At 43.2% G+C, this 25,985-nt stretch overlaps 1 protein-coding gene across 5 annotated transcripts in view; it reads left to right on the top strand.

The window, feature by feature from the left end:
• Nucleotides 1-7,339: 7,339 nt before the first annotated feature.
• USP18 (ubiquitin specific peptidase 18) overlaps nucleotides 7,340-25,985 on the top strand; it is a 30,973-nt gene continuing 12,327 nt past the window's right edge. For 3 of the 5 annotated variants that reach the window (XM_055573968.1, XM_055573977.1, XM_055573943.1), the window contains exons 1-4: nucleotides 7,340-7,427; nucleotides 19,323-19,432; nucleotides 20,485-20,581; nucleotides 21,627-21,772. In XM_055573968.1, coding sequence (XP_055429943.1) covers nucleotides 19,429-19,432; nucleotides 20,485-20,581; nucleotides 21,627-21,772 — 247 coding nt within the window. In that variant the 5' untranslated portion in view covers nucleotides 7,340-7,427; nucleotides 19,323-19,428. The other 2 variants (XM_055573962.1, XM_055573952.1) reach the window with 2 other exon arrangements.

Raw genomic sequence — 25,985 nt, 5'->3', positions numbered from 1 at the left:
AAACCAGCTTGAACATCTGGAAGTTCACGGTTCACGTATTGCTAAAGCTGGCTTGTAGAATTTCAAGCATATCATTTTACTAGCGTGTGAGATGAGTGCAATTGTGCGGTAGTGTGAGCAATCTTTGGCATTGCCTTTCTTTGGGATTGGAATGAAAACTGACCTTTTCCAGTCCTGTGGCCACTGCTGAGTTTTCCAAATTTGCTGGCATATTGAGTGCAGCACTTTCACAGCATCATCTTTTAGGGTTTGAAATAGCTCAACTGGAATTCCATCACCTCCACTAGCTTTGTCCATAGTGATGCTTCCTAAGGCCCACTTGACTTCACATTCTAGGATGTCTGGCTCTAGGTGAGTGATCACACCATCGTGATTATCTGGGTCGTGAATACCTTTTTTGTACAGTTCTTCTGTGTATTCTTGCCACCTCTTCATAATATCTTCTGCTTCTGTTAGGTCCCTACCATTTCTGTCCTTTATTGAGCCCATCTTTGCATGAAATGTTCCCTTGATGGTAATCTTCTTTTATTTTCCTGTACTCTCATGCATAGCAGAGTCACCTGGTATATGGATAGAATCCTGAAACTACTTCACTGGAAATAAATACATTAAACTGTGTATCAAATGAATACCTCAACCACATAGAAGAAAAAAATATAATCCATGGCACTGAACACAGTATTTTGATTATATATCTTCTGTATAAAGATATAACAAATAGAAAAAAATACCTTGAACTTATTAAGTTTGTCCTTGATAGACAGTGTAGCTATCCTGAAACTCCCACTGTGTGTTCTCAGATTAAGCAAAGAAATAAATAGATTGACACTAATGGGAGCCAAAGTTCTCAGTAGAAGATGGAATACACAATTACGAAATGGGATAGAGCACAGAACAACTCTGTAACAGTGGATCATATTTCAGCTTTGGAGTCTTCAATATGAACTCATGTTTGCTCCTTTGGATTTTTTTTTCTTGATATGGGCCATTTTTAAAGTGCTTATTGAATTTGTTACAATATTGTTTCTGTTTTTATGGTTTGGTTTTTTTGTCCGAGAGGCATGTGGGATCCTAGCTCCCTGACCAGGGATAGAGCCTGTAACCCCTGCCCTGGAAGGCAAAGGCTTAACCCCTGAACCACAGGGAAAGTCCTCGATTTTGTTTTCTTAGCTCTGCCATTGAAAGAACTTAGAACCAATGGCATACCATAGCATTGAGAACATCTAGTGCTTATATCTTGGTTTCTAAATACCATTCCCCTCTAAAAGAAATTATGATTCACTGGAGAACTGGCTGATTTCAGGGCTGAGTCAGAAAAGTATTACTACAAGATGATCCTGGAATATCTTGGGCTAGAAGGTAAAGAAGTGCTCAAAAAATGATGGGAAATATGTCATAAAGACAGAGAAGTCAGTTTGACAGAGCTCCTAGTGGCCAATTGAGCACCAAAATTGACAAAGAAAGTACACATTGAATATAAACGAGTTTTTGCATCCAAAGAAACCGAAAAGCAAAGAGAACGAGGGGAAGGGAAAGCCCTCGTTTTTAGCAGAATGCCAACTAACAAATGTAGAAGAACCACAGCAGAATCATTAGGAATTCGAAGATAAAGGCAGCTATTACTTTAAACAGTGAAAACAGATTTTATTCAGTAACCACTGACAGTAAGGGAAAGAGCTGAACTCCATTCTGACTGGCACAGAGGGGACTGCGTCTTTCAAGGAGAGAATGGAGGTGGAGTGGGGAGGAGGCTCAACTGAAAAGTCAGACAGTGGTCTGTAAATGTAATCAGCTGCGTCTGCTGCTGGCAGGGCTCCCAGGGAGGGTTCTGTCCCCACAGAGACTGGGGATAGAGGTCCACGTCTCAGAGGTCCTTGAGACCTCTCAGGTCCTTGAGAAAGACACTCATGAGTTGAAGGAGGTACGGATACATCTCCAAGGGACAGAAAGGATTCTCAGTTGTAAGCCTTTTTAAATAAATGCTCTGAGAAACTGGGGCATACCACCTGGTATCAGTTAGAACAGACAGTAAATTATTTTGACAGCCTTGAGGCTTTTTCAGGCAAGAACTCAAAAGAAGGCTGGGTGTCCAAGGATGTGGCTTTGCTGCCAGAGGCTGAGGTTTGATCTCGTCTCTCTGCTCTGCCTCCTACCCTCCACCCCAGCCCCCACCCCTACCTCTACTCTTTTTTTAAAGCAAGCTTCTTTGTTCAGGGGTTTAGATGGAGTGTTCGTGTGCAGTTTTTATAATTCTCATGGGTTAAAGAATATTTACATATTCTAAAAGCATCTCTCTTCAGATTACTCATTAAAGGGGGATTACCTTTACAGTGGAGAAATCTGGTGGGCATCCTCTTAACCTGGGATGGATGTTATCATCACCAAGAGCAAGACCAATGGTCACTGGATGGCCTCTGACTAAAGGCACAGAGGATACATCATGTACACAGCATGGCTGTTAATCACGTGGAACCCAAATCCTATCAGTAGGAAACAAGCGGATAAACCCAAATTAAAGAACATTTTGGGAAACAAGAAGGATATACTTTTTTAAAAAGGCCAATATCATATAGGACAATAAAAAGTCAACTTCAGAGAAAAGGAATCTAAAGAGACATTAAAACTAGATGAAAAACCAGTGATTGATATTACTATAAACCTATCAGAATGGCTGAAATGAAAAATAGTGATAACACTAAGTGTTGGCAGAGATGCATGAAAACTGGATCACTTACATACTGCTGGTGGGGATGTAAAATGGTATAGTCACTCTGTAAAAGATTTTGACAATTTCTTTAAAAATTAAGCATGTATCATTATACTAGAAATTGTTCTTCTGGACATAATGCCAGGAAAATTAAAACTTAGGTCCACACAAAAAACTCCCATAAAGTTGTTAATAGTACCTTTGTTTGTAATAGATAGAAACTGAAAATAACCCAGATATTCTACAACAGATGAATGGATAAACCAACTGTAGTCCACTAAAATAAAAAGATGCAAACTACTGATACATTCAACAACCTGGATGATTTTCTAGAGTGTTAAGCTAAGTGAAAAGGCCAATCTCCAAAGATTATGTGCTGTGTGATTTCATTTGGATAGCATTCTATCCAAATGAAATCCAAATGTGTTTTTTTGGCCACACCCGAGGATCACAGGATCTCAGTTTTCACCCACCAGGGATTGAACCTGTGCCCCCTGCATTGGAAGCACAGAGTCCTAAGCCCTGGACTGGTAGGGAATTACCCTACGTAAAGTTTCTGGAATGACTAAATTATACAAATGATGAACACATTAGTGTTTGGCAGAGGTTGAGGTTGGGGGTGGGGGGGGTAGAAGTAGGTGTGTCTATGAAGGGTGACCTATGAGATGCTTGAGTCCATGGACGTGTTCTGCATGAACATTGGTTGCATCGGTGTCAGTATCCTGATTGTGATACTGTTGCAGAAACCAGTACTTGAGAAACTAAGCACCACACTCAGAGAGTTGGAAAACTCAGGTTTATTATGCCAGAGGGCCCAGAGGGGTTAATACTCCAAGCTCTGAGCCCTGAACAAAGGGATTAGAGAGTTTCTATAGACAGACTATGGTGGGCAACACTATTAATTGGTTTAAACTAAGGGGTTTCACACGCAGGGGAACAACAGTCAAGGCGGGGGAAGGGGAATGCCTGGCCTGGACAGGCATGATTAACCAGGTTTGCAGGGGCTGGAGGATTGCAAAGAGCAGGACAAGGGTGAGTGAGATAAACTCCAGTTCCTACTATCGCAAGTCCCTACTTTCTGAGACTACATGACCTATGTGATCTAGGCTTTGCAAGGGGCAAACTGAGCTACAGAGGCAGAAGGAGGAGGTTATGTAAAATTTAAAAATTTCCTCTTCAATATGTGCCACCGTCCTACTAGATGGGAAAACTTGAATCTCTCTGCATGATTTCTTACAATTATCTCAAAATAAAAAGTTTAATAATAAAAAACTTAAATGAAGGAGATTATGGCTTAGATTCTGTATTGAAAAAGAGTTGATATAAAGGACAATACTGGGGTAACTGGTGAAGTTTGAACATTGAATATGTTGAAAATAACACACTGGTCATAGCAAACACCCTCTTCCAACAACACAAGAGAAGACTCTACACATGGACATCACCAGATGGCCAACACCAAAATCAGATTGATTATATTGTTTGCAGCCAAAGATGGAGAAGCTCTATCCAGTCAGCAAAAACAAGACCGAGAGCTGACTGTGCCTCAGCTCATGAACTCCTTATTGCCAAATTCAGACTGAAATTGAAGAAAGTAGGGAAAACCACTAGACCATTCAGGTATGACCTAAATCAAATCCCTTATGATTATACAGTGGAAGTGAGAAATAGATTTAAGGGACTAGATCTGATAGTGTGCTTGAGGAACTATGGATGGAGGTTCATGGCATTGTACAAGAGACAGGGATCAAGACCATGCCCAAGGAAAAGAAATGCATAAAAGCAAAATGGCTGTCTGAAGAGGCCTTACAAATAGCTGTGAAAAGAAGAGAAGTGAAAAGCAAAGGAGAAAAGGAAAGATGTACCCATTTGAATGCAGAGTTCAAAGAATAGCAAGGAGAGATAAGAAAGCCTTCCTCAGTGATCAATGCAAAGAAAGAGAGGAAAACAATAGAATGGGAAAGACTAGAGATCTCTTCAAGAAAATTAGAGATAACAAGGGAACATTTTATGCAAAGATGGGCTCAATAAAGGACAGAAATGGTAGGGACCTAACAGAAGCAGAAGATATTAAGAAGAGGTGGCAAGAATACACAGAAGAACTGTACAAAAAAGATCTTCACAACCCAGATAATTATGATGGTGTGATCACTCACCTAGAGCCAGATATCCTGGAATGTGAAGTCAAGTGGCCCTTAGGAAGCATCACTATGGACAAAGCTAGTGGAGGTGATGGAATTCCAGTTGAGCTATTTCAAATCCTAAAAGCTGATGCTGTGAAAGTGCTGTACTCAATATGCCTGCAAATCTGGAAAACTCAGCAGTGGCCCCAGGACCGGAAAAGGTCAGTTTTTATTCCAATCCTAAAGAAAGGAAATGCCAAAGAATGCTCAAACTACTGCACAATTGCACTTATCTCACATGTTAGCAAAGTAATGCTCAAAATTCTCCAAGCCAGGCTTCAGCAGTACATGAACTGTGGACTTCCAGATGTTCAAACTGGTTTTAGAAAAGGCAGAGAAACCAGAGATCAAATTGCCAACATCTGTTGGATCATTGAAAAAGCAAGAGTTCCAAAAAAACATCTACTTCTGTTTTATTGACTATGCCAAAGCCTTTGACTGTGTGGATCACCACAAACTGTGGAAAATTCTTTAACAGATGGGAATATCACACCACCTGACCTGCCTACTGAGAAATCTGTATGCAGGTCAAGAAGCAACAGTTAGAACTGGATGTAGAACAACAGACTGGTTCCAAACTGGGAAAGGAGTACAGCAGGGCTGTATGTTGTCACCCTACTTATTTAACTTATATGCAGAGTACATCATGAGAAACGCTAGACTGGATGAAGCACAAGCTGGAATCAAGATTGCTGGGAAAAATATCAATAACCTCAGATATGCTGATGGCAGAAAGCGAAGAACTAAAGAGTCTAGTGATAAAAGTGAAAGAGGAAAGTGAAAAAGTTGGCTTAAAGCTCAACATTCAGAAAACTAAGATCATGGTATCTGGTCCCATCACTTCAAAGCAGATAGATGGGGAAAAAGTAAAAACAGTGACAGACTTTATTTCTTTGTGCTCCCAAATCACTGCAGATGGTGATTGCAGCCTTGAAATTAAAAGACGCTTGCTCCTTGGAAGAAAAGTTGTGACCAATCTAGACAGCTTATTAAAAAGCAGAGACATTACTTTGCCAACAAAGGTCCATCTAGTCAAGGCTATGGTTTTTCCAGTAGTCATGTATGGATGTGAGAGTTGGACTATAAAGAAAGCTGAGTGCTGAAGAATTGATGCTTTTGAATTGTGGTATTGGAGAAGACTTTGAGTCACTTGGACAGCAAGGAGATCCAACTAGTCTGTCCTAAAGGAAATCAGTCCTGAATGTTCATTGGAAGGACTGATGCTGAAGCTGAAACTCCAATACTTTGGCCACCTGATGCGAAGAACTGACTCATGTGAAAAGACCCTGATGCTGGGAAAGATTGAAGATGTGAGGAGAATGGGACGACAGAGGATGTGTTTGTTGGATGGCATCACTGAGTCAATGGACATGAGTTTGAGTAAACTCCGGGAGTTGGTGATGGACAGGCAGTCCATAGGTTGGCAAAGAGTTGGACACGACTGAGCAACTGAACTGAACTGAACTGCAAGTTGTCCATTTGTCCTTGAACCTTAACTTCTCTGCATGCCCATCTGGTGAGCCCCTAGTTTCAGCGACCTGGCATTTCATGTGAAGGGGTGGCAGTGGGAATTAGGGTTAAGACCCTCTGGAATCCTGGCTTCACCCCTTGTAATCTTGTGACCTTAGTCAAGTCACTTGGCTTCTTTTTTTTTTTTAAGTTTTTTTTTTTTTTTTTTTTTTGATGTGGGCCACTTTTAATGTGTTTTATCATTTCTGTTTTATGTTTTGGTGTTTTGGCCGTGAGGCATGTGGGATCTTAGCTCCCCAACCAGGGAGACCAGGGACCAAACCAGACCCCCTGCTTTGGAAGGGGAAATCTTAACCACTGGACCATCCGGGAAGTCCCACTTAGCCTCTCTGGAAATTAGTATTCTCGCCTATAAAACTGAAATAAAAATGGGGCCTCTATTAGGAACCTGTCATATAGACTGAATTAGGTTTAGAGCTTAGTAGGGAGCCTGGCATTTCTCAGGGACCCAGTGTACGTGAGGTTCTAAGGTGGAACAGTTCACTTTCTGTTCCCCACCGGCTCTGCGTTACAGCGGGTTCCCCGATCCCAACCCCCGCGCCGCCCCAGGACCGCGGGCTTCGTCTTGCATCTATCTACCGTATGTCATCGAATCTACAAGCCATCCAATTTTAAGATACCCAATTTAAGAAATTACATCATTGCTTCAAGAAAGAAAAAAAAAATGCTGCCACGTAATAACGAAATGCCAAACGATTGTAAAACACCTCCAAATGACTACGGAGATCTTAAAATGTCCAAACAAGAGCTTATTCTAGGAACCAGTTTAGGCCTTGTTCTGCAAACCGCGCGCACGTTTAAACACGAAACCAACTGCGGAGGCACGGACTTCGCGTTCACGAGCGCTTCGTCCGCTGAGTTTCGCTTTCAGTTCGCAGGAAACGAAAGCCTAGCGCCAGGGTGGGGGCGGGGACGGGGCGGGGACCAGGGTGTGGGCGGGGACAGAGGTGCTGGTGCAAGGGCGCCCGGTGCGCGGGGACCCAGAGGGCCAGAAGTAGGGGACCGAGGTGAGTAGGGAGGCGCGGCGACAGAAGGGGGGACCGAAGTGGGCGGACCGGGCGTCGCCTGCTGCGCCAGCCCCGCAGCCTCCTGGAGGGCCCCACACTGTGGCTGTACTTCCCCCGCATTCGACTTGGCAGCGCGGGTCTGACGCTTCGCGGCTCTTACGGCAAGTTTGGTGGTACTTACTTACTGGAAACTTTCTCTCTACGGAAGGTAAGGCGGGGCTCTGCTCATTGCCGCGTGGATACTGACAGGATTTATTTGGGTTCCGCGGATTATAATAATGGTCTGTATTCATTAATAGGTGTATTGGATCGATGCAGTTTTCCCACGCTGATGTACTGATTTAGACTTTTTGCATGACTTTAATTAAAGAAGAAATTGCAAAACTGTCGAAGCTTGTAAGGAAAATTCCAAAAAATGCAGACAAATCTGTGAGATAGAAATAAGGTTTCTTTTAATCCTTAACTCGCTATCATTTTATTGGGTACCTTACCAGAAATTTTTATATGTACAACTCCAAAATTGCTCTGTAAGTTTGCTTCCCCCCACCTAACAGTATATTATAGACATGTTTCTATGGCAAGAGATACGGTAGGTCCACCTCATTTTAAAAACTGGTGAAAAATATGAGAGGTACGTCTTTCTATTTAAACATTCCATGGACATTTAGGTTCTTTCCCGTTTTTACTGGTATGGATGATACAACAGTATCATTTATAGTCATAGTTGTGCAAATATATGAGCATATTTGTGGAGAGTTCCTATAAGTAGAATTGCTGGGTCAGTGGCATACAGACTGAGAAATTTTAAAGATTTTGTAAATTGTGCAAATCAGAATATTTTAGTCTGAAGTTAGACCTTTAAACCTAAAACTCTATTCTGTGACCCCTGAAAATCTGGACTTAAAGCGTTTTGAAAATTAAAGCAGAGCCTTCACTTTCATGCTTTACGGCATTGAGGTAGCTATACTTTGAAATCGTTGAAATAGGGGCACATATTTAAAATATTTCTTTTTGGTGGCTCAGACAATGAAAAATCTTCCTGCAATGCGGGAGACCTGGGTTTGATCCCTGGGTTGGGAAGATCCCCTGGAGAAGGAAATGGCAACCCACTCCAGTAGTCTCACCTGGAGAATTCCATGGACCTAGGAACCTGGTGGGCTACAGTCCATGGTATCACAAAAGAGTCAGACATGACTGGGTCACAAAAGAGTCAGACATGACTGAGCGACTGACACATACTTTGCATTTGGTGTCACACTGTGAGGGTGAGGTGGGGGCTTCAGCCTAGACATTTAGGAGGTCTGCTGTGCTCATAGGAACCAGACAGGCCATCAGCTGACAGGTACACAGCTCCATCCTGGTTTTTGGATCTCTATCAAGGAACTGGAAAAAAAAGAAACTTAAAATTTTTTTTTTAACCAATAAAAATTCGTCGCACAGTATAGATGCTTTTATATTAAGTATGGTGATGAGCTTGCAAAGAGGTTTCATCTGGAATGCTTCAGTCTGTGTGCCCAGCACATTACCATTACTGGAGAAGCACACACAAACATGAAATATGAGATCTGAATCTGTTGCCATGATGGGTTGGATTTGGACTATGAGGCTTGCATCACATTCCAGGCATGTAGGTTTTGTTCCTCTTTAGGCATTTAAGGACGGAGTTGGTTTTCCTTGCAGAGAGTCTAGTAGTGAGTGAAGAGCTCAGTTAGAGCCCCGGGCCAGCCCAGGTTTCCTACATCGGGTCTTACGCTGTTTCTCTGAAGTCTCCAGTTGTTTCTGTGGCTACAATGGTGGCTAGTCTAAGCCGGCTGTTTCTGTCCTTCACATCTCCCACTTATAAGCGTAAAACTTTTAGGAAGAGTGAGTTAAGTTAGTTTTGTTCTTTGGAACCTAAAATTTTATTAAATAGGAGACTATTTTTCAGAGCAATTTTAGGTTCACAGCAAAATTGAGTACACAGAGTTCCTGTATACCTCCTGCCCCTCCAGCCTCCTCCACTGTAAACAGTTGGTTACAATTTATGAACATAGGTCATTATCATCCAAAATCTGTGCTTTACATTAGGGTTCATTGTTTTGTGCATTCTATGAATTTTGACAAATGTATAATGGCATGTATCCACCATGTATCAGACAGAATAGGAATAGTCTCACTGCCCTAAGAATCCTGTGTTGGAGCCCATTTTTCAGTCAGGCATTGAGTTTGAAAATTCAGCATCCTTAAAATATTCCTCAAAATATATCCATTCTCCTTTCCCCCGTCACCACTTGCTTAGCTCACTTTCCCCATCCTTCTCAGATCTTTAAGTTTCGCTTTCCTCTTTTTTTTTGCCCCACCTACCTGTCTCCTCTGTGACTAGCTCTGAAGTTTCGTGCCTCTCTCTGTTGCTCTTTGGGATCTGGCCTCTCACCTCTCCAGATGATACCTCCACTGGGTTTTACTGTCGTATTTTCAAGGTCTGGCAGACTGCAGAGTAATGTCTCTGGAAAACAGGCTGATCCCTTCCTACTGTTTCATCAGGTTTCCTTCGATGTGTCTCAAAGTCCTAGCTTTTGCTCATGGAATTGTCAACCGCCATCATTTGTCAGTTTAACTTTCCTAGGCTGATCCTTATAAGAGGAACAACTGTTTATGACTATTGAAAATATTTACTAAGAAAAGAGAGAGTGTTATCTGAGCCATTTAACATGAGCCTGTTAATTATGCCACTTGTATTTAGCATTTTCCGAGCTTATTATGTTCTCCTCCCTTCACCTTTTATAAAAGGATTGAGAAAAAATTGTAAAACTTCTCATTCTTAATTCACTAATTTTTTGGATCTTAGAATAGAAACACTATTGCTAAGAAAGTCTCCCTTAAAAGATTTTAAATCTATGCCTTAAATGATTTATTGCTTGTTTAAAATCATATTAATTGTAAGAAATTAAGAAAAATAATCCAGGGAAAGACAAAAATGATTTGTAACCAATTGGAATTACTCTTTAATGACATTTTTGATATATTTTGTCCCAGTCTTTTTTTCTCTATGTGTGTAGTTCTGTTTTATAAAATTGAGTTCATACTATGTAATTTGTAAAATACAGAAAGGAAATAGGCTGTAAAAATGAATTTTGGTGAACAGTCTTCACATAGATCTTTGTATGGATCTCTATTTCTTGAAGCCAGAGTCCTGGAGCAGAGTCATGTTAACCAGTAGTCTTTCAGCTAAAAGTATCAGGAACCCATTTCAGGCTAATTTTAAAAACAGCAGAGGGGATTCTGAGTGGAGACCTCTGGGGGCAGGCATCTGGAGGCTGGGTTGGTCCAGGGCCTCAGCTGGCCGTCTTGGGACTCTGTCTGCTTCTCCGTCTCTTGGTTCTGTTACCTGTCATTGGCCCTTTTCATTGGCTGGGGTTTTTTCTTCCTGTAGTGGGAAAGATGGTCTGATTTACAATCTTCTGGCCTAAAATCTCATCTAAGAAGTCTAAAGGCTGATTATTATCAGTCCTGATTGGGTTGTGTGACCATTGCCGAAACAGCCACCATGAGCCCTTCGAGGCCAGGCCTCTGAGCCAGGCAGTGGGTGTGGGCTCCACCCAGTCTTCATAGTCTGAAAGTTGAGAGAGTTTTTGTAAAGAAAAAGTGAGTCTGCTACCAAAAAGTTGGGTACTGGGCTGCAGAAATGACAGCTGTCCACTGGAGTTGTTTTTGAGGTGTGGTGCGCGTTGCCGAGTGTGCGCCCAGGCTGACTGTGGTTGTCCACTCCCCGTGGCCATGTGTGGATGAGGAGCTGCTGCCCTGCACCTTGTCTGTGTCTGCACAGGTGACACCATGAGATCTTCACTGCTGACGCCCTAAATGGAAATAAAGCAGCCGGGAAATCATGCCCCTTTAGGGAGAGCAATACTGGAACTGAACTGAAAACAGTCTTCGTGAAATGACTTGAAGGTAGCTGGTCTGCACGCACACCTCTGTGCCGGTGGTCAGCCCCCTGAAGCCTGAACTTGGTCAGTGCTTGTCCAGAATAGCCTCTCAGCCTTAATGCGCCCGTAGGCACATTCACTCGGGAATCTTGTCAAAATGCAGATTCCAGACCTGCCTCTTTAACAGACTTCAGGTGGTACTTATGCCACTGGTCCAGAGACCTGCCTTTCTAGTGACAAGATGTTAGACAAGTGGTTGCCAATATTTTAGCAAAACGAAAGAAAACCTCCCCTTCAGATAAGAATTATACTCTCAATATCCATTAATTGAGAAAACACATTGGAAATTACTACATATTCAGAAAAGCTTTTACACCTTTTGGCAGAACACTAAAGGACTGAGTGTTAAACTCAACGTTTGATTACAGGTGAGGCCATCTGCTTCTTGCCTGTGCTGAAATGCACTCCAATTTCAGCACATCGCTGGAGTTGAAGAATGGGAGGATCTTCCAGCTGGTGTCCCCTGAGAAGCGTTTGGATTCTCAACAAGGCTTTTAGTGTGGTTACTTCTTCAGTACTTTCCAGTGAACAAGCTGCAGGTGCTAAGTTCTGCAAACTACAGCATTAGGGCGTATTTCTGTGAGTGTGTGTGTTATTGTTTGAGTAGCTTTTTAATCACATAGTGTCTGCTCTTCAGTAGTGTTTGAACATCTTACAGTAAGTTTGTGACAAAACCATTCCAAAATCTCTGATGAAGGATGGCAAAACTGTCTCGCTGTCTTTCTCTGACCAGGATTTCTTGTTACATTCTTCTGTGCTCTAGTTACCTCCTGGACACATACTGAAGGGTGTGAACAAAACATTGTATGCCAGACCTGCCATATGATTTGTGGGTCCCCTAGTAAAGTAAGAACATGGGGCTCCTTATTAAACAATTGTGAAGAATTTCAAGACTGCAACAAGGGAGCGTTAAACCAGACCGGGTGCTTCTGTGTGTGTCTTTGCAGCGACACAGGTTGTGTACGTATCAAGCCAGCCCTGACTTGTCTGTGACTGCCAAACCATTCATAGCCTTCACCTTGTTTGCTCCACTGTTGATGACAACTGTATGACATTGACATTTAAAAAACTGGTTTTCCAGTCTATAAATATTCTTCAATCAAACTTTTTAGGAGAGAATCTGACTGGACTCACCATTAACCCATCATGCTGTTTAAAATAGGCTCTGGTTGTTTCTGCCTGTTCAGATGCTTGGTGTATATGATACAGAAGTAGCACATTTAAAATGATCACTGTTTATTTGATGTGTACAGCAGAATATAATTCAGAAAATTTATTTCTAGAAACATATTTTCCAGAGCAGGTTGTCCTTAGGATGCATAGTTTAGGTAACTGTCAAAAGTCAAGCTTTTTATTTCCAACCATTGAATTCAGTAACCATCTAAAGTCATCATTCAAACAAGCATTTTTAACCTCCACAAGTAGAACAGATCTTAAAAAGAGTGCTTGATTCATGTGTATAGTCTGATTTTTGAAGTTTGACAAGTGTGAACAAACTGTGTTTTTGGCATTTGGTTTCTTTTCAGATTTTTTTATATTGTTTCTTATACCTGCATTGAAAAATGATTTATTCTTGATTTTTTGTAGATATTTTTGGAGTTTTTCCTCCTGATGATAACTGGTAAAACTGATGTTCTGGTTTAAATTCATCTACACAAGATTTGAAGTATTTGCAAAAAAAATAATTTGCAGATATGTTTTTTTCTTGAAAGACTCATGACTTAATTGGAATTACATAATTAAAATTTAAATACAATTCTTAGAGATTATTTTGTTTAATATGAGAAGTCTGACATACCAAACAGTTTTGCAAAGTGTAGAATTGTTACAATCTAACTCTGTTATTCTAAGTTACTTTAAAATGTAATAAAATTGCCTAACATAGCTTTGTAAATCAGCTATATTCCAATAAAAAATTTTCATAAAGTTGTAAGCCAAAAAAGATACAATATTCTCTGTAAGCTATTTAGCAAACTTATTCACTCTCTTTACTACATGTATTTTCAATTTCTTTTCCTTTTTTAATATTTTAAGATAATTTTATGCATATAATTAGTGGTCCAAACCATTCACTGTTGCAGCATCTTTCTTTTGCAGTGAAAATTATGCTTTAATGTCTCAACATAGAAAGTATATGAGATTCTCTACCCTAAGTTGTGTGGATCGTTTGCAACTGGATCTTCAGATATTAACAGTTAATCCAGGTGACCCCCCCTTTTTTGTTACACTGGTCACCTGGGTGGTGACCACAATGACCATTCAATCATGTGCCAGTGCAGGGACACCAGGAGGGACACTGAGGTGGGCGTTTGGTGGTTGGCCTCTCAAAGGCTGAGGCTGAGGAGTGGATGGATCTTAGCTGAATAATAATAAAGTGAAGTCATGCTCTGGTACTTCCTACTCCATCTGAAAATGGAAGTCTTCATACAGTGTTTGGTGTGTGTTTGGATACGGTGCCACTTTAGTCCAGAGCTCTGTCTGTAGATGGGAACGACTGGTCTTTCTGTCAGATCTAGGGTTTGGTATTTTGTCTTTTATTATCTGTTCTTCAGTGTGTGCTCTGGTCTGCCTACTTGGTACGCTGCTCTGCAGTCTGTCTTCAGCCTGTGTCTACGCGGTCATTCCCCTGCATCCCACGAGGTGGCAAGGCTGACACATCCACATGATTCGGCTTCTGCTTTTCTCGCTGGAGACAGAGCTCTGAGGGAATCTGCCTTTAAGGTTAGGGTTCTTCTTAATTAAATTAATTAAACTGAGTGTCTTTGGGAAAAATCCTGGGAGTGATCTATGATTCAGATTTGTCAGCAGTAGGTCAGCTCTATGTGCCCTGCTGGGCTATGCAATGTGAATGACTCCTTCATGCCCACGTCAGACCTGTGTCTTCATGCCTGTGTCTTGTCTCCTCAGACTACTGCCCTTGACTCCAAGTTCCAATTAATTCATTAGCTGCTGCTGCTGCTGCTAAGTCGCTTCAGTCGTGTCCGACTCTGTGCGACCCCATAGACGGCAGCCCACCAGGCTCCCCTGTCGCTGGGATTCTCTAGGCAAGAACACTGGAGTGGGTTGCCATTTCCTTCTCCAATGCATGAAAGTGAAAAGTGAAAGTGAAGTCGCTCAGTCGTTTCCTAGTCTTTGCAACCCCATGGACTGCAGCCTACCAGGCTCTTCTGTCCATGGGATTTTCCAGGCAAGAGTACTGAAGTGGGTTGCCATTGCCTTCTCTGATTCATTAGCTAGTGAATAATAAATAAATGTTTATGAACCCCTTTCCCCTAGCTGGAACATTACTGGCAAGTACATGCTTTCTGCTTGTCTCTTCCCTCTGCTTCCCTGTCGGAGGTAATGACCTTTTTGATCATAGTTATCCATTTAAGAAGCTTTATCTCCTGTGCCCATTGATGCCTGAACAATGTAATATCTCATTTTCCTTGAGTTTGAATTACAAAAGAAATATTATATATTATCTTCTAAGAATTGTCTTTTGACTCAGCACTGTTTCTAAGATTTACCCTTTCGGGACATGTTCACTCAGGTGCAGCTAAGGAGTATTATTTCACTGTGTACATCTATTACAGCCCATGTACTCATTCTTTTGCCTTTGGGCCAAGTGCTTGGATTGTTTCCATGTTTTTGCTGTACAAACAGGACTGATGTGAACTTTCTTGTATATGTCTCCAGGGACACATGTAAGAATTTCTCTTAAAAATTTTTGGGTCGAAGTTAAGTGAAACTAGATGATGCCAAATTGCTTTCCCAAGTGATTGTACCATTTTACACACCCCCAAGTGGTGTGTAAGAGATCATATTTATCTACATTCTTTCCAACACTTGGTTCAATCACAAATTTTTTTGGCTGCACTGAGCCCTTGTTACTTGAACCATGAACTTCCAGATGTTCAAACTGATTTTAGAAAAGGGAGAGGACCCAGAGATCAAATTGCCAACATCCGCTGGATCATCGGAAAAGCAAGAGAGTTCCAGAAAAACATCTATTTCTGCTTTATTGACTCTGCCAAAGCCTTTGACTGTGTGGATCACAATAAACTGTGGAAAATTCTGAAAGAGATGGGAATACCAGACCACCTGACCTGCCTCTTGAGAAACCTATATGCAGGTCAGGAAGCAACAGTTAGAACTGGACATGGAACAACAGACTGGTTCCAAATAGGAAAAGGAGTACGTCAAGGCTGTCTATTGTCACCCTGCTTATTTAACTTATATGCAGAGTACATCATGAGAAATGCTGGGCTGGAAGAATCACAAGCTGGAATCAAGATTGCCGGGAGAAATATCAATAACCTCAGATATGCAAATGACACCACCCTTATGGCAGAAAGTGAAGAGGAACTAAAAAGCCTCTTGATGAAAGTGAAAGAGGAGAGTGAAAAAGTTGGCTTAAAGCTCAACATTCAGAAAACGAAGATCATGGCATCTGGTCCCATCACTTCATGGGAAATAGATGGGGAAACAGTGGAAACAATGTCAGACTTTATTTTGGGGGGCTCCAAAATCACTGCAGATGGTGACTGCAGCCATGAAATTAAAAGACGCTTACTCCTTGGAAGAAAAGTTATGGCCAACTTAGACAGCATATTAAAAAGCAGAGACATTACTTTGCCAACTAAGGTCCATCTAGTCAAGGCTATGGTTTTTCCATTTGTCATGTATGGATGTAAGAGTTGGACTATAAAGAAAGCTGAGCACAGAAGAATTGATGCTTTTGAACTGTGGTGTTGGAGAAGACTCTTGAGAGTCCCTTGGACTGCAAGGAGATCCAACCAGTCCATCCTAAAGGAGATCAGTCCTGAGTGTTCATTGGAAGGACTGATGTTGAAGCTGAAACTCCAATACTTTGGCCACCTAATGCGAAAAGCTGACTCATTTGAAAAGACCCTGATGCCGGGAAAGACTGAGGGCAGGAGGAGAAGGGGACCCACAGAGGATGAGATGGTTGGATGGCATCACTGACTCGATGGACGTGGGTTTTGGTGGACTCCGGGAGTTGGTGATGGACAGGGAGGCCAGGCGTGCTGCGGTTCATGGGGTCGCAGAGTTGGACACAACTGAGTGACTGAACTGAGCCCTTGTTGTGGTGCACAGGCTTTCTCTAGTTGTGGAGTGCTGGCTCTAGAGCACGGGCTCAGTAGTTGTGTCATATGGGCTTAGTTGTCCTGTGGCGTGGGGGATCTTCCCTGACCAGAGATTGAACCTGTGTCCCCTGCATTGGAAGGTATGTACTTAACCAGTGGACCACCAGGGAAGTCCCCAGAATTCTTAACCGATGCCAGTTGAACAGTGTAAAATGCTATCTCATTATGGTCAAGGTTTGCAGTTCCCTGACCACTAGTGACCACTTAACTTTTTATAAAACTTCAAATTCTGGAACTCTACATTTTTTCCAGTCCTGACTTGGATTCAGCTATGCAGATTTGCTCAGAGTCCTTTGCACACTCTTCCCACCTGCTCCTCCCCCAACCATTGGGTGTCTTTGCACATCACCTGCCTTGCCCCAAGGTGTCCTTTATTTTAAACCATACCCTTTCCTTCATAATAAACTCAGATCCAGACCCACTTTTCCCACAAAACTTGCCCTTGTGAACATCAGGGAATTTAGGTCACTTCATTTAAACACTGAGTCCTAATGGGCCTCTCAGCCAGTGGCTAAAGTGCAGATGGGTGCAAGGCATTTAGCTACGTTTATTAATAACCTTAGGGGGAGTTCCCTGGTGGTCCAGTGGTTAAGACTCTGTGTTCCCCATGAAGGGGCCTGGGTTCAATCCTCGCCAGGGAACTAGATCCTGTCCACTGCAACTAAGTGATCCCTCGTGCTACAGCTAAGATCCAGCACAGCCAAATAAATGTTTAAAAACAAACCCTTAACTTTGTACACTGTGACCTTGTAATTATATTTCTAAGACTCTCTCCCAAATACTGATTTAGCTACTGGTTGTATCTGATGGTCAGGTAAGTTAGAAAGCCACAGACTTATTTGCACCAGGATAGGGAAATGATGGTCATGAGTTTACGCAAGCTCTGCAAGATACAGAACAGCGAAGTCTGGCGTGCTGCAGTCCATAGTGTCGCAAAGAGTTGGACATGACTGAGCAACTGAACGACAACAAGGGGAATGATTGAGCAAACAGTATGTGTTGTGGCCTCAGCTTAGACTCTGGGCAGGCCTGAGCCCTGAGCTGTCGGCAAAGCTGAAGCCCTTTCAGCAGAACTCCGTGAGATGAAAAGGCAGGAGGCAGTGGGAGGCCTGGGCGTGGATCCTACTTCCATGTCAAGTCTGCTTGTAGACACAAGGGAACATTTGTGCATGGATCGCTGTGTTGGGCAGTGCCCTGCAGACACCCGTGTGCACTCTGGGAAGGTACGGACAGGGTACGGTGCTTGGGACCTGTTCTGAGACTCCTGAGATTCCAAGCATACCTGGAGAGGATGCACAGGTAGCTGAAGTCCTGTGCTGTCTGGAGGAAGTGGGTTCTGGTTCACATGACCTCGTTTACAGCTGTGGTTTTGTTGCATCTGTGACCTTTGGTTTGACTGAGGAAAAATCGGATAGGTAGAGTAAGGTTTTATACCTAAAGATATTCCCTGTATTTTTTTTTTAAGTAATGGTAAATAATTGAAAACAACCAGATTATTCCACAGTGTTTGTTGCTATATTAGGAATCATTGTGAAATGGTTGATAATGTACTGCTTTTTCTATCTCATGTTACAACAAGAATTTTCCCAAGTCATTTTAAGCACTTTACAAATTTTCTTGTGTGCTGATATAGCAACAAAATTACAGGCCTCTGTCAGTGACCCGTGACCACGGAAGGGGAAAAGGAGAAAGCCCAGGGCAGAAAAGAATGTGTGATAAAGTTTATTATGTGACTCTGCACACATGGGCATGGGGTTTGGGTTCCCAAGGACATTTGCCAGTCAGTGCTGGCTGAGTTGTCGGCATTTCTTGGTGGAGCCTGTTGAGAAGAAGAGTATATACTGTGTGTGTGTGTGTGTGTGTGTGTGTGTGTGTGTGTTGTCTAAGAAAACTCAATAGACTGCAGACCTGCTATTGACTTGCTCCTCCGTTGATGGTGTAATCCCAGCTGAGATGATCGTGGAAGAGGTGTGCTGGGGAGCTCCCTTGGGAAGACACCAGGGTGGGGGGCAGGGAGAAGTGAGCACAGCAGGGTGGGCAAAGGGGGGACTCGAACTGCCAGACTCTGCAACAGAGCCCTCAGCTGATCTGAGGGGAACTCGGGACTGGGTGACCCTTCAGAGCTATCACACCTTCAGGCAGGTGGTAAGGCCGTCATGCCCCTCATTGTCGAACCCCTGGAGAGGGACTGGGCCAGCTGTCTTCACTGGGGTGAATTCCTCGGGGGCCTCAGTGGGGGGCTGTTGACCACCAACACCCGTCGGCCTGGGGAAGGGCTCCTGCCCTGCCAGAGTCTGGGTGTCACTACCCCCCACCACAGGCAACATAGCTGTTCCCACATCAGGGTACAATGAGCCAGGTATTGGGATGGTCCTTGCACTGCACCCATGGGGTGTCAACAGCACCCTGGCTTCCCCACTGAGGAACCAGGACAGGCTTCCTCGGGTCCAGAGTGCAGACAGCCTTCAGGCAGTGGCACTGATGGCCTCCAGGGATAGTTTGGGCCTGGGATTGAGCAGCAGGGAGACCCAGGTGTATGGCCTGGACCCTTGGTGAATGTGGAGCCGTTTGCCTGAATAGAGAGCCTGGAGGTAGGGGGAGAGGTTGCGGCCGTGGGTCCTGATGAGGAGACAGTGGGGATGAGGGACCACGGGGATGGTGCTCGCCGAGTTGTCGTTTCTCGCCCTAGAGCTTTGTGGCTGGTCTCCCCGGACACTGACCCTTTAAGACTGGCTGTTGGAAGTCCAAACTGGTCACACAGATGTTCTTCCTCTTCACAGAGGGCCTCCAAGGCCAGCTCATGAGAGCTCTTCTGGGAAGTGAGGTCGAGCTGTCCTGAAGACGCCTGCAGCAGCTGTCGGTCCAGGGACCTTGGAGCAACCACTGATGGGTACGTGCTGGGACCCCCGCCGATCCTGGCTGTCTCCACGTTTCTCTGCAGAGCCCATTGAGAAGGACGAGGCAGAGGAAGCCCAAGCCCACCAGCCAAGACCCCGCTTCTGCTCTTTTGTCTGCATAGAAACACTTTGGTTGTCCACTGGACCCTGAAGCCGTGGAGCCGTGTGGTCCATGAGGCCTGCTCTCTTGTGCCTCCACTTTGGCAGCTGTGAAGTGGGGACTCCTGAGCACATAGGCTTGTTGGGAAAAATGGGGACCATTTTAATCCCGCACACCTGGGGCTTCTGCTGAGTGGGGAGTGGACATCTGTGGCCCTGCTGGACCAGATTCCTGGTTCTTGTTGCCCTAGCATGTACACCAGAGCCCTTTCCCCAGGAACTCTGAGAAAGTAGACTCCCTTCCTCTTAAATGACACACCTTGTAGGGCCTGCTGAGCACAGGGTGGGTGGGAGAGGGGAGGTTGGTGGTTAGTGGCTCAGAGAAATGCTCTCTTGGTTTTCCCACATCCACAGAAGTTCCCTGTAGCTTGCAGCCTCTTGAGGTGAGTTCAGATGAAGTGGGTCCCCCAAGCTTTCTCTTGATTTCCTCCCACCGTGTGGTAGGGCCTGGGTAGGGCGTTTGCACCAGGGTCTGGAATAGGTTGTCTGGGAGGGTGTTCTTGGCCCTGACCCCGTGGATGCCCACTGTGACCCAGCGCTGTGGGGCAGCTGCCGGGCAGGGCTCTGAGCTCCCCCAGGTGCTCTCTATAGTCTTCTCTTCCTCTGCTCTTACTGCTGCACTGTTACCAGTTTGACAGCGAATGATGCCCCTCGTTGTGGTGTGTCTCTCTCCTAGAAGGTGGAGACTTCGGCTGTTGTTTCACTTTTCAGAGGCTGGTGTTTCTCTTTCGTTTCCAATTTGTTTGCAACCTCCTTAGTGAATTCTTTGTGCTCCTGGGAGTCCTTTGTGGATTTCACGTCCTCATGAGGGCCGAGAAGAATGTTTGGTGTTTGTTGAGTTCCATGAAGGGCCTTTCTCTCAGCGTCTTCCCTCTGCTCCTTGCAGGCCCGGTTGGTTTACACAACATTGGACAGACATGCTGTCTTAACTCCCTGATCCAGGTCCTTGTTAGAAATGTGGGATTCGCCAAGATACTGAAGAGGTAAGACCATTGTTAAGGCAGATAAATGTGTGTATTGTTTTTTGTTTTCATTTATTCTGTTATTCACAGTTATTTGGACTTTGAGAAGTCTTCTTTCAAAAGCTGCCAGAGAAGAGATCTTGTTTTGTACAATCTGGACTATACATTGTAATCATCTAGGAAGTTTAAAAAAATGTGAAATGCCGATCCCATCCTGGATATTTGGTTTCACTTGGGGTCTGGATGGGTTTCTAGGGTGGGGCCCAAGATGGGTACTTTCCAGAAAACTCCCCAGATGATTCTAAAATGCAGTCAGACTGAGAACCACTGATTTGGTTAAAAGGAAGTTGGGGTAGTATCAGTGGGCGGGTCCATGAGTCTGTTGACTTTTCTCAAACAGCACACACACACACACACACACACACACACACACACGCAGAGTATATATAAACACACAGTACACAGACTGTGAAAACCCTTCTTCTCAGTGCGTTCTGCCCTGAAGCGTTGAGGCTCAGCCAGCAGTGACTGTGTGGAACACCATGCCAGTGTGTGCATATTCACATAATACACCTTATCGCTCATTCTTTTCTGCCTTGAGCTTTCTCCTTTTCCCGTTTCATGGACACGGGAGGTTGCCTGTAATTAAATCATTGCCAGAATACACTGACGTTCCTTCCCGTGTCCTTCCCAGGACTAGACCTTACTTGCTGTTTCCCTTTGAAGGACTTCAGGCTGGGCGTGTGCTGAGGACCGAGGACCTACTGCTCTTGCCCTTCATCTTGGTGTGATTCTCGTGCAGGGTGGGGAGAGGGTGCCCCGTCTCGAGAGGACACTCTATAGCTGATTTGCTGACATGGCCGTCCTCAGCCTTGTCTGTACATTTTAGTCATCTGGGAAATAAAAATTTTGATAAAGGGCCCTGCCCCCAGAAATCCTGATGTGGTCCATCTGCAGAGTGGCCCGGACATGGAGATTTTTGAAGGTTCTCCCAGGTGACTCTAGTGTGGCCCTGGTGTTGAGAACAGTGGGGACAGGGAGGTTCATGGCTCTTCTCACCCGGCAGGATAACGGTGCCGGGCGGAGCTGAGGAGCAGAGGAGGAGTGTCCCCTTCCAGCTGCTCTTGCTGCTGGAGAAGATGCAGGACAGCCGGAAGAAGGCGGTGCAGCCCATGGAGCTGGCCTACTGTCTGCAGAAGTACAACATTCCAAGTAAGACAGTCCTCCTGCTCTGGCTCCTGGCCTGGTGCTCTGAGGGGAAGGGGAGATCTTGCAGGGCTGAAGGGGAGGGAGCAGAAGAGAGGAGAGCGGAAGAAAGGAGGGGCCTGATGGCCCTTGAGTGCACAGGAAGGAAACCCTCCTTGTGTTGGACGCCTGTGTGTGGATCTGAGATACCTTAAACAACCCTCATCTCTCAGGGACAGCGTTCGTTTCGTTATTCATGTTTTACTTTCGAACTCACTCTTTTACTGCCTCTCAGTGGAGTAAGTCAGCCTAGGAGTCTCCTCAAAGCTGGTTCAGCTGCAGGTAAAGCATCCTAAAGAAACAGAATACAGGATTTGTAAGGAGAAACCATGTTCTATGAAAGGAAACTCTTAAATAGCTTTTTTTTTTTTTTAAAACAGACTCAAATGAAATATACATCACATACTATAAATTTAGTCATTTAAAAGTATACAATTCAGAGGTTTTTAGGATTTCACAAAGTTGTGGAATTATCATCACAGTCTAAATTTAGCAAATTTTTATCGTCCCCCCAAAGAAATCCTCTACCCGTTAATAATTGCTCACCATTCTCCTTTGTCTTCTTCCAGGTTTCCTACATCTAGCTCTTAGATCTAGACCTGTGTTTCACTTAGAGTTAAATTTTGTGAATGGTGTGAGGTAGGGGTCCAGCTTCATTCTTTTGTACGTGGTATCCAGTTGTTTCAGCGCCACATGTTGAAGGTACTCCTCTCTTGCTCAGTTGGTCTAGTTTCTTTCCTTATTCCAGTGAGCATCCTCTCACTTCAGCCTGGCAAACTCCTCTCAGCCATCCTTGTGAGGCAGGCCTGGTGGTGATGATCTCTTAGCTTTTCTCTGTCTGGGAAAGCCTGTGTCTCTCCTTCATTTCTGAAGGACAGCATTCCCAGATAACGTTCTGTTTATCAGCAGTTTCTCCTTTCATCCCTTTGTATATACCTTCCTACTTTCTTGTGGTCTGTAAGGTTTGTGCTGAGAATGTACTGATACCTTATGAAGCGGGTTCCCTTGTGCATGATAGGCTTCTTTTCTCATATGGCTTTTAAGATCTCTTTGATTAAAAAAAAATTATTTTTGGTTGCTCTGGGTCTTTGTTGCTTTGCGTGGGCCCTTTTTCTAGTTTGGGGGAGTGGAGGCTACTTTTCCTTGCAGCGTGTGGGCTTCTCATTGTGGTGGCTTCTCTTGTTGTGAAGCACTGGCTCTGGGTCATGTGGGCTTGGCAGCTGCAGCTCCCAGGCTCTGTCCCACAGGCTCAATGCTGTAGCCCACGGGCTTAGTTGCTGTGTGACTTGTGAGATCTTCCCAGACCAGCGATTGAACCTGAGTCCTATCCACTGCACCATCAGGAGTTCCTGTCTTTGACTTTTGACAGTATTATGATGTTTCTTAGAGAACAGTTAGTTGAGAGGAATATATTTGGGAACCAACAAGCTTCATGAACTTCAATGTCTGAATGTCTCCCCGGATTTGGGATGTCCCAGCCACTGTTTCTTGAGATAAGTTTTCTACCCTTTCCCTTCTCATCTTCTGGGACTCCATCAAAGTGTTTCCATGCATTGTAAGTTAGGTTGTGGATTTGAGATCTTTCTTGTTTTTTTAACATAATAAGCATTTGTAGTCTGAATTTTTCCTCCAGCTTTGCTTTCACTGCAGCCCATAAATTTTGGTATGTTGTGTTTTTATTTTCATTTGTCTCTCAATATTCTCATTTTTTTATGTTACACAACAAAGTGATTAAGTATTTCTATACATTTCAAAATGAACACCATAGGTCTAATTACCATGGGTTACCATGCAAAGATACTACATAACGATTAACTCGGTTCCCCACACTGTACATTTAATACCTGTGCTTCACTTATTTTGCAACTGGAAGTTTGTGCCTCTTAATCTCCCTCACATATTTATCTCCTCTCTCCGATTCACACTGGAGACTGCTCAGGTTCCTTTTTTGTTGTTATTCAGTCACTCAGTCGTATCTGATTCTTTTGAGACCCCATGGAGTGTAGCATACCAGGCTTCCCTGTCCTTCAGTATCTCCCAGAGTTTGCTCAAACTCATGTCCATTGAGTTGATGATGCCATCCAACCATCTCATCCTCTGTGGCCCCCTTCTCCTCCTCCTCTCAATCTTTCCCAGCATCAGGGTCTTTTCCAATGAGTCAGCTCTTTGCATCAGGTGGCTAAATTATTGGAGCTTCAGCTTCAGCATCAGCCCTTCCAGTTAGGTTGTTTGTTTTCTTAGTGTTGAGTTTGAAGAGTTTTTTGTGTATTTAGTATCTTCTTAAAATATCTCTTTTGTAAATATTTTCCGTCAATCTGTAGTTTGCTCTCTCATGCTCCTGACAGAGCAGAAATTGTTAATTTTAATGAAGTCCAGCTTATCAGTTCTTTCTTTTATTGATTATACCTTGCTGTCATATCTAAAAAATAATCACCAAACCCAAGGCTGTGTAGATTTAGTCTTATATTATCTTAAGGAGTTTTATTTACAGTTTTGCATTTTACATTTAGGTCTGTTATCTATTTTGTTCGTTTTCTTCTTTTTTAGGATGTAAGGTCAGTGTCCAGATTGGTTTTTTTCATGTGAATGTTCAGGTATTTGAGCAACATTTGGTGAAAACACTGGTTTCCATCGTGAAAGAGCAGTTGACAATTGTTTCAGTCAGTTCAGTCGTTCAGTCACATCTGACTCTTTGTGACCCCATGAACTGCAGCATGCCAGGCTGCCGTGCCCATCACCAACCCTCAGAGCTTGCTTAAACTCACATCTATCGAGTCGGTGATGCCATCCAACCATCTCATCCTCTCATCCTCCCCTTTTCCTCCTGTCTTCAGTCTTTCCCAAGATCTTTCGATCTTTTGACATTGTTTATTTTGATGTATTTTGGGGCTCTCTATTCTGTCCCATTGATCTATTTTTCTATTCTTTTGTAATACACTTTGTCTTGATAACTGAGGCTCTGCAGTTTGATATTAGTCATCTGATTTTATTTGATTTTTTCCTTCAGTACTATGTTGGCTACTCTGAGTCTTCTGCCTCTCCAGGTAAACTTTGGAATAAGTTTATCAATATTCATGAAATAACTTTCTGGCATCTTGATGGAGTTGCATTGAGTCTAGAGATCAGGTTAGGAGGAAGAACTGGCATGTTGACAATTTTTAGTCTTTGTATCCATGAACATGGAATATCTCTCCATTAGGTAGGTCTTTTGATTTTATTCATCAGTGTTTGTAGCTTTTCTCATATCGATCTTATACATATTTGGTGAGATTTATATCTAAGTATTTCATTTCATGTGCTCTAATATAAATTATATTGTGTTTTAAATTTAAAATCTCACTTGTTCATTGCTGATATATAAGAAAGTGATTGACTTCTGTATATTTGCCTTGTAGCCTGCAATCTAACCATAATCACTTATTAGTTCCAGGAGTTTTTGGTTATTTTGCATTTTCTATGTGAATGATCATGTCATCTGCAAAGAAGGACATTCTGAAATCTTCTTTCCAGTCAGTATACCCTTTATTTCCTTTTCTTCTCTAATTAGCTAGGGCTTCCAATACAACATTGTGGTGAGAGGGAATGTTCTTGTTTATTTTCCTGATCTTGGAGGAAACACTGCTAGTTTCTCACTATTAAATGTGATATTAGCTGTAGGTTTTTTGAAGATGTTCTTTATCAATCTTAGGAAGGTTCTGTCCGTTCTTAGTTGGCTGAGAGTTTTTATCATGAATGGGTTTTGGATTTTGGCAGATGATTTTCTGTATCTATTAATGTACTCATGTGAATATTCTTTAGAGCCTGTTGATGTCGTAGGTTCATGAATTGATTTCCAGTTGAACTAGTCTTGCCTGGGATAAGTCTTGGTTGTGGTGTAGAATTCTTTTTACATTTTTTGGATTCTATTTGTTAATGTTGTCTTATGGATTTTGAATCTGTGTTCACGTGAGATATTGATCTGTAGTTTTCTTTTATTGGAATGTTTTTGTCTGGCTTGGTATTAGGGTATTAGGGTGAAGGTGATCTCATAGAATGAGTTGGGAAGTATTCCCTCTGCTTCTGTCTTATGAAGAGATTTTGGGGAATTGGAAGAATTCCTCCCATAAGTGTTTGGTTGAATTCATCAGTGAACCCAATGGATGCTCTTCATTTTTCGTCATTCATTTTTCCTTTCATTCCT

Source organism: Bubalus kerabau, chromosome 1 (genome assembly GCF_029407905.1).
Source record: "Bubalus kerabau isolate K-KA32 ecotype Philippines breed swamp buffalo chromosome 1, PCC_UOA_SB_1v2, whole genome shotgun sequence".
Lineage (NCBI taxonomy): Eukaryota > Metazoa > Chordata > Mammalia > Artiodactyla > Bovidae > Bubalus > Bubalus kerabau.
Note: the sequence above shows the minus strand (reverse complement) of the source record. Positions and strands in the feature narration are given on the sequence as shown.